The sequence below is a fragment of the Octopus bimaculoides genome, chromosome 4 (assembly GCF_001194135.2).
Source record: "Octopus bimaculoides isolate UCB-OBI-ISO-001 chromosome 4, ASM119413v2, whole genome shotgun sequence".
NCBI classification, from domain to species: Eukaryota; Metazoa; Mollusca; class Cephalopoda; order Octopoda; family Octopodidae; genus Octopus; species Octopus bimaculoides.
The window spans coordinates 38,015,667-38,024,852 of NC_068984.1; the positions used below are offsets into that span (position 1 = coordinate 38,015,667).

The 9,186-nt window shown below is 33.8% G+C and overlaps 1 protein-coding gene across 4 annotated transcripts in view; it reads right to left on the reverse strand.

The window, feature by feature from the left end:
- Nucleotides 1-582: 582 nt before the first annotated feature.
- The window catches only part of LOC106878669 (HIG1 domain family member 1A, mitochondrial-like), a 37,290-nt gene continuing 28,686 nt past the window's right edge, over nucleotides 583-9,186 (reverse strand). For 2 of the 4 annotated variants that reach the window (XM_014927957.2, XM_052966998.1), the window contains exons 2-3: nucleotides 3,315-3,411; nucleotides 583-1,821 (exon numbers count right to left, since the gene is read on the reverse strand). In XM_014927957.2, the coding sequence (XP_014783443.1) occupies nucleotides 1,628-1,821; nucleotides 3,315-3,411 (291 nt within the window). In that variant the 3' untranslated portion in view covers nucleotides 583-1,627. Of the gene's footprint in view, nucleotides 1,822-3,314; nucleotides 3,412-5,758; nucleotides 5,872-8,507; nucleotides 8,620-9,186 lie in introns of those variants that run through there. The other 2 variants (XM_052966999.1, XM_014927964.2) reach the window with 2 other exon arrangements.

Here is a 9,186-nt window from a genome sequence, read left to right on the forward strand (position 1 = left end):
TTCATATTTGAACTCTGTTTGGAGTTCATGACATAGTCTGCTGAGAACACTTTTTCTGACTTTCCTGACAACTTCAGTAATTGCATGTGGTTGCAAAGCAAGCTTTTTAACCGTGTAGTCATTGCTAAATAATTTGGCTTAAACTATAGAAAACCTCAGAAATATTTTGTATGTATGTATATGTGTGTGCGTGCACATTGTGTGTATTCTCTTGTCTAGGCATCATGTCATGGTTGTAAATGAGCTACATGATCATACAAGTGAGGTTCTTTATTTTCAATCTTCTGAAAAAAAAGTCTAGCTGTAGGAAAATATTACTTTGCTTGGAAATGGGTAAAGGCTGGCAGCAGAAAATCTGCCTCAACAAATTCTATCTGATCCAGCAAGCAAGGAAACATGAATGGTTTAATGGTGATGATAATGAATAATCTATGGACCTTTAGTGTTGTATCCCTTTCTCAGTTAACATCTGCTCCACCCTCCATTAAAATTAATGTTGCTTTTAGACAATTAACTCAATTTTCTTTTAAAAAGTGAAATAATGAAGATGGAAAAAATAATTAAAATGACAAACCAATTAACTTTAGAATTTATGTTTAATACACAGTTTACTATTTATCAGAGTAAGAACTGAGATTGGTCAGACACTGGACTTCAAAAAATATATTTGAAATATAAAATAAGATCAATGTTCGAAATTTGTAAAAAGCACATCTGAAGATCCCACTGGTTGAAATATAGCAAGAAAAATAAATTCTCTAAGAGTCTCATATTATAGCAAGATTGTCTCGAAACATTATATATGTATATCTTTGGGTAATGGTGAATTTCAAAACAAGAGGAAAGGACAGGTTTGATATTTTCTTCCCCTCTAACAATTTTGGTATAGCAACTTCTTTTTTTTTCCCCCCCAATAGAGTTAGCTTCAATCAGATATAGACTGAATATGTGCGTTTCACTGCAAGATTCAGTAAACAATGGTTTGTATTAATTGTTTGGTATGAAATGTTCCCAAACAATCAATTTTCTATTAGATAAAAGCTGTTACCATATGGATGTATGATATATAGCTGCACAAACAGGAAATGCTTCAGAGAAGGACACTTCAGTTAGTAAGTTAACAGAAAATAACCCTTCCTTGATTGTTGGAACCAGTGTATTTGATATAACTTTTCACTACTTCCAAACCATACTTATTTCAAAATTCAATATCTGACAAAGCTGCAACGATTTCATGAATCTTCAAAAGAAAATATCTTTCTAATGGTTATATTTTCTTTTCTAGATTAATTACACCATTATGGAATTGGACTTTTAGTGTTCATAAATAAATTTAAAATATAATTTTTATAATAGAGTTAAATATATAAAATGATAAGAAACATATAAAAGAAAATTTTAATAGTCAAATTGAAATAAAATAAAATAAAAGTTTTTTGGTACTATTTATAATTTTAACAAATGTCATTTATGTGAAACGACAAAACAAAAATTGTGTTATGGGATAACAAGTAAAAACTCAACTAATTACTTTTGGACAAGAACAACTTTTTTAAAACAGTTTTCTTCATGAAACTTCTAACAATATATAAATAGAAAAATTTATTAACTTAAAATTCAGCAGTAGTTATTTTTCTATATCCCCATTTTTATTCCAGATCTTTTGCATGATGTTAATAGCAACACCAATTGTTAGAGCACCAACTACCATTCCCTGAGCTTTCACTCTCAAGTGCATTAGGTATACTGAAGTAGACATTTTTCCACGGTTTTTGTAATTATAAATTCCATATGCAACAGCACCAATACAACCAGCAATCCCTGTGGAATAAAAAAAAAAAGGAAACATTATAACAAGTCAAACAATTTTATTAATCTGGAATAATAAATAACTTCAGATCATTTTTCGAAATTAGTCTTTGAGATTGTTATTGAGAACGTCCCTTCAGATGTAAGCTAACACCTTTGGAATATGTTGTTGAGCACAGTATTCTTCAAAGTAGCCTATTTTAGAAACAATTATGGGAGGTAATAATTACTTTTAACTAGCTTGCTTGAAACAAGCTGTGTAATATGCCTACATTACATAGTTTTATTAGGGAGTATAAACTGAAATGATATCTTTTAAATCAAAACAAAGGGGGTGCTGAAACGTTCCTGGCTTTGGGTAAAAGAAAATACAGGAGGATCAGTTAATTATGATTTTATTCAACATATTCCCCTCTCTGCTTCACATACTTATTGCAGTGGTCCTTCAATTTTACTAAGCCCTGTAAAAGAACTCAGAAGGTTGGGCCTCCAACCAGGCCTTTTGCAATACCCTTAAAGCCAGGAACTTTTCAGCACCCACAGGTAATATGGTATCATTTGGTCATAGCCATTATCAACTCCTCCATATATATATTGAAACTGCATACCATAACAATAAGACAAATAACAAAAAGCATTATTAGTATCAAAAGAATCCTGTGAAATATTGTATTTCCTAATACTCACCACCAACCAAATAATATGTGCAAACTTTATTACCATGAATTACAATGTTATCAAACTCATTTTCTATTCATGCCATGTATATGTATTCATTTATCTAACATTTGATTGTCAGCTCTTCAAAAGCATTTAAACCAGTCATATCCAGCCCAAATAATCTACCGTTTTATGTTCAAGTTGGTTAGACCCATCCTCTCAAACCTACTGTACAATGTTATTCTAAAAATATGTAACCACATCATTCAAATCTTGAAGCTACAGGATAATGCATGGTTAATTCAAAACAATGCGTATAAATCATTATCTCATCATCATCATCATCTTTTAACATTCAGTTTCCACACTGGCAAGCCAGAGTTACACTAGGCTCCATTTGTCTGTTTTGGCATGGTTCTATGGCTGGATGCACTTCCTAATGCCAGTCACTTTACAGAATGTACTGGGTACTTTTACATGGCACCAGCACAGATGTTTTTAATGTGGAACCAGCACAGATGCTTTTTGTATGGCACCAACAGGTCACCAAGTATCTTGCAAAATAAGGACCTCCCGGCTGAGAGAGGGAGACCACAATTTTACTTAGCTCTGTGTCTTCTCAAGCACAGCAAATCACCAGAGATCTCAATCCCTTGTCATCCCCTCTGTGAGGCTCAATATCTGAAGATCATTTCTCACCACTTTGTCCCATGTATTACATTTGACAGAGTAATCTGAATGCTTAAATAATATTAGCCCTATTAACTTTATGAGGGCCATATCTGGATGCGTGTGGAGTTGTATGTGCCTGAGTGTAATAAAATTCAAAATAAATAACAACTAACCAATAGGCATAAATGGAGCCTCTCTTATCTTCCGCAATAACTTGGACTCATTATCTTCTTCAAATGTTGGATATTCTTTATTATTTCCTGCCATCATCTACAACAGAAAAAATAAATTTTACAGTGAATTGAAGAAACCAAATAGTGGAAAAAATATTTAATTATCTGTCTATGCTGACATGGACTGGATGGGAATCATGGTGAGAGTCAGTTCTTATTGGGGTTAACTCTTGCTCTTGTATGTTTCCTATTTGGCATAGTTTCTATAGCTGGATACTCTTCCTATCACCAAACTTTTACAGAGTCTATTGAGTACGTTTTATTATGGCATCAGCACTAGATAGGTTATGTCCTCAACTAGACTGAAGAGCTGCCTCAACCCTGTGTTGTCTCTATTCATTTTCTACTTAACAAAATGTACAGAGTATATTTTACTGTACACTAGAACTAAAGAGGTTGTCTCCCACCCCTGTCATAAAAGGAAAGGGTCCTTACTGCTCTATATTGCCTCTGTTCATTCAAGGCAACCTGACCAAAAGGTGATGAAGTATGATAGGAGAAACAGAGGAATAGGTGTGAGAGGGTAGTAAAGAGAAAGAGACAGTGATAGACAGTTACATCTTGGCAAAGAAATTGAATATAAACATATCATGAGTGGTGTGATGGGAGAAGAGGGACAGAATAATGGAAGTGAAAGTGTGATGGGAGACAGAGAGGTTGATTGATGTATGTTAGCGGTGATGGATAGCAATAAAAAAGGGCAGTAGTGAGAAAGGGAGGAAGAGTGCTGGACTGCAATAAACACACACACACACACACACACACAGTACCAACCATTCTTGATTTCATAAATAAAGTAAACCACAGATTAAAATGTACCTCCCTTCCTTCAATTTCAGAAACCAGTCATTCCTTGGATCTGGTTTTCTTTTATACTTACAGAAAGAATTGTTTAACATCTGAAAGCATAGTTTCTTAAGAATATGCACATTCAAAAATACAGTCAAGTGAATAGAATATTAAAAAAAAGAAAGAAAAAAACAGAAATATTGTACACTTTACATTGATTTTGAAGATGCATCAATTAGAGAAATAATGTGTGAAAGAGTATAGAAGTAAAGCAAGATAACAGTGTCAAAGAGTAATAAAACCATATGAAAATTTGTGTATAGAGTAATCTCTCAACTATCACAAGTGTTATGTTCCAAAACCTCCCGTGATAAGTGAAAATCTGTGAAGTAGAAACAGTACTGTACTGTATATATTTTTTATCATTTTTATAATGTGTATATATTTATTTTATTATAAATGCAAAACACCACCACACACTCGCCTCTTGAGTTTCATTTTCCATACAGTATGGGTGATATTTTGTTTACTCGTCTATGGTACACTAAGTATTTTCTTTTAATATATTTTAATTAATGTGTTATACAGTACATTACTGTACTCTATTTTTATTTATTAATTTTTAGGCGTGAAAATTGCTTAGTTTACCACAGAAATAATTAAAATCTAAAAAAATATAAATATTTATCAGTAGCAGAAACCCACGATAAACTGAGGAGTCCCCGATATAAATTTACATAATTTAGCCAAAAAAATTCACGATACACTGAATGCGAGATAGGTGAATTACAATATACTGAGTGTGCAATAGGTGAACCACAATGTACTATGTTTCATGATAGGTGAACTACAATGTACTGAGTGCACGATAGGTGAACCGCAATATGGTGAGGGATAATAAGATAAGTGTGTACATGATTTTTAAAATTATATAAAAAGAATCATGATATAATAAGTATAGATAAAATAGAAAACTAGTTTTATCATGTAATTTAGTTGATGTATCAATTTAGTCAAAAAGTTTTTAACTGTAAAAACATTGGTTTTGTATTTAAGATTTTTAAAGAGCAAGAAAAGAGTACATAATAATTGTAATATTAGAGGGAGGGGTTTAGTTGATTTTCAGTGATCCCAGTACTTGACGAGTAACTTATTTTACTGACCCTGAAAGGATGAAAGGCAAAGTCAACCTTGGCTGCATTTGAACTCAGAACATTCAGTCAAGAAATGCTACTAAGCATTTTGTCTGGCACGGTAATGATTCTGCCAGTTTGTTGTCTCATGGTTGAAAATAATTAAAAGTTAAAATATATATGTTATAGTGTTATAGAACATTTTATTTTATCAGGCACAATAATAGGTAAGTTAGTGTTAAAATAATTTTAAGAATGAAGCAGTACTTTTTAAACTGGTGCTTGCAAAGATATGTTACAAAGAAGTTTCCTTTGCAAGTATGTGGTATTAGATTCAATTCCACCGTATGGAATCTTGGGCAAGTGTCTTCTATCATAACCTTGGGTTAACTAAAGATTTATGAATGAAATTTGGTAAACAGAAATGGTGTGGAAGTCAGACAAATAAACTTAATCCATTACCTGGTTTAATGTCACCTGCTGGCCCTTGAGTACATTGAGTGAAGTCCAATATGTTGCAGTATTTAGACCAAGTCTCTGGTTTTAGGGTAAGCCCTTCCCTACTGTCACCCACCCTATTTGTTGAATTAATGATAAAAAATCACTGAGTAAATATGAAAGATAGTAAATTGATTGGCTTAGGATAATGTAGAAATTAAATAAATCAGAGATGACATAAGCATGAGAAAAAACCCCAACATTTAAGTTAGTATTAACATATTCAATGTATAGGAGTGGCTGTGTGGTAAGTAGCTTGCTTACCAACTACATGGTTCCTTATTAATGCACACACACACACACACACACACACACACATGATGGGCTTCCACACAGCTTCTGTCTACCAAATTCACTTACAAGGCCATAGTAGAAGACACTTGCCCAAGATGCCATATAGTGGGATTGAACCCAAAACCACATGGTTGCAAAGCAAACTTCTAAACTACACAGCCATGCCATTCTTTTTTCGTCTATAGCAGAGAGTATCTCTGAAATATATAGTATCTAGACATAACGCCACTTGGAGAAATGTGCTATGTAGTTCTTTACTCTGTTTAATCCACCACAACCAAGACTATGCACCTACAAATGTGTTTTATATATATAAAGAAACACTTAAGTATCTAATTTATCTTTGAAGTATCAGAATGGAAAAATATGCAATATGTAGGAAATATGCTGTGATATGGCAGTGAAATACTGGCAGTTATTCAAATTAGCTATGAATAGAGAGAAATAAATATAAGACAGGTTATGTAATATTACCATATTAGAGAAAGCAACTGGGAAGTTGTCAGTTTTGCCCCCAAATTACTCTGTATCAAGCAGACCTGTGATCAAAGGCATTCTAAATGTGTCTTTTCCTGAGGCAAAGTGCACCCAGCACTATACTTTCAGTGCTTTTTTTTTTTTTGGCTCTTTCCTAAGATAGTACAGTGGAATTTGAGAGAGACTTGGTTGCCATTGGCTCAGAACTGGACAGTAAATGGTGTTAGCATGATGTGGGAGTCACTGCATTAGTACTTGCATAGCAAAAGATAGGGATGATACTACAGGAATAAGAACTATGAGGAATTGATGAGTGAAAGAGACCCACAATGGAAGTAAACTCATGGATTCTTATGAAGAAAGAGGCTCAGATTTGAGCATATGGAGCCTGAGTGGATTTGAAACACTAAATGAGATAAGTCAATGAGGGAGCCTCATTGACCAGTTTGGGATAGCAGCTAAATATTTCTCATATCATGCTTTGCCATATAAAAAAAAGAATGGTTACAATGTAGTCCTTGATATTCATATCAAGGGTAAAAAAGGCTAGTCATGGCTGAAACTTTATGCAAAGGTTTGCTTGATCGAAGCTGACCTGATGCTAAAACCATCAACTGCTTGATGAGATGCTACATTTCAAGTCTGTATGATGTATGCTAGTAGCAACATGTAGACATTATGATGATAGTGACGATGACAAAGCTGATAAAACTATATTCCAAATATTAGAATACATTGGAAGGAAAATAAACTACAAAATAACATTACTTACACAGAACAACAAGCTACTGTACTATATACTGTCTTAGAATAGATGGCTATTTCTATTGCCATATCATTTAGTTTTGTATTTGACATTGGACAACAGTATTATTATGATGTGGTTTGATATACATTTAAAGATGAAATTATCTGTACCAATCATTCCAGGTCTCACTGTACACTAACTATTTTTTTGGTTGGCTGATATGAGCACAGCCAGCAAAACAATTTCTTTGCTATGCAAGCAGCTTAGTTTAGGTTCAAAATTCTGGCTACTTCTGGCTGACAGACACAGCATAACAAAACACCAGTATCCTAGAATGATGTGTACCAATGAGCCAAGCATGTTGAACACACTGTTGTAAAAGGGAGGGGTTATTCTCCTATAACATACATTACAGTAGCCAGCATATTTTATGTCTTAAATTCCTTGGACATGTTAAGAATAAATATGTGTATGATCATTCCAGGTTTCAGTGTACATGGCGCAAAAAGCAATTTTTTTATCTGTACTCTAAGTCATAGAAGGCAACCCATGAGAATGCCTCTAGCTGGTTGCACAACTGGTTAGAAACTACATCCAAATTCTCTTACAGCCATACCATACCTTCTTTCAGATAAATAGGAAAGACATATTGAATAATTTAGTCCTAGATAGATTATCTGAAACTGCTTGATCAGAACTGACATGGAGTTAAACAACAACAATCACAGGTAAAATACCAACATTGATCATTTCTAAATGTGTTGAATGACTCCAAGGACCAGAAAACAATAAAAAGAATTTATATAAATTAAAACAGTCCATTCATCTATAATGTCTATAGTTTATATAAGAAAAGATTTAGTGAAGGAATGGTTCTTTACATAACAAAACATTTAGTGAAGAAAAGATAAGAGTGATGTTTAATCAAGTGAATATGTAAATATACAATTTAAATATTTAACTAAAATATCACATAATGTACAAAGTTTATATAAAAAAAACATGCAGCGACAGATAATGCTGCACATATGAGCTAATAGTAGGTCAATTTTAAAACTGTTAAATCTTTTCTTGATGTTTTTCTTTAATTCCATAATGTTAAGAAATTAAAACTGTTGATACTAATAATGAAAATATACACAGATTCAATATCATAAAATGGTCATTTACATTTTACTTGGTTCAGTTACTGACCTTGGTGATGGTGTACTGCCCTGAAGGGTTTTAGTTGAACAAATCGATCCCAGTAATTATTTTTTTTAAATCTGGCACTTACTTATTCTATCGGCCTCTTTAACCAAAATGCTAAGTTATGAGGATGTAAACAAACGACACCAGTTGTCAAGCAGTAGTGAGGGACAAATACAACACAAACACAAATGCACATATAGGTGCAGGCATAGCTGTGTGGTAAGAAGCTTGCTTCCCAACCACATGGTTCCGGGTTCAGTCCCACTGTGTGGCATCTTGAGTTAGTGTCGTCTACTATAGCCTCGGGCTCATCAAAGCCTTGTGAATGGATTTGGTAGATGGAAACTGAAAGAAACCCGTCGTATATATATATATATATATACAATGTCTGCAAGTTGATGAATACCACCTATACCCCTCCATTTTCTTATTGCTATATATATCATCATCATCATCATCATCGTTTAACGTCCGCTTTCCATGCTAGCATGGGTTGGACGATTTGACTGAGGACTGGTGAAACCGGATGGCAACACCAGGCTCCAATCTAATTTGGCAGAGTTTCTACAGCTAGATGCCCTTCCTAACGCCAACCACTCAGAGAGTGTAGTGGGTGCTTTTACGTGTCACCCACACGAAAACGGCCACGCTCGAAATGGTGTCTTTTATGTGCCACCCGCAC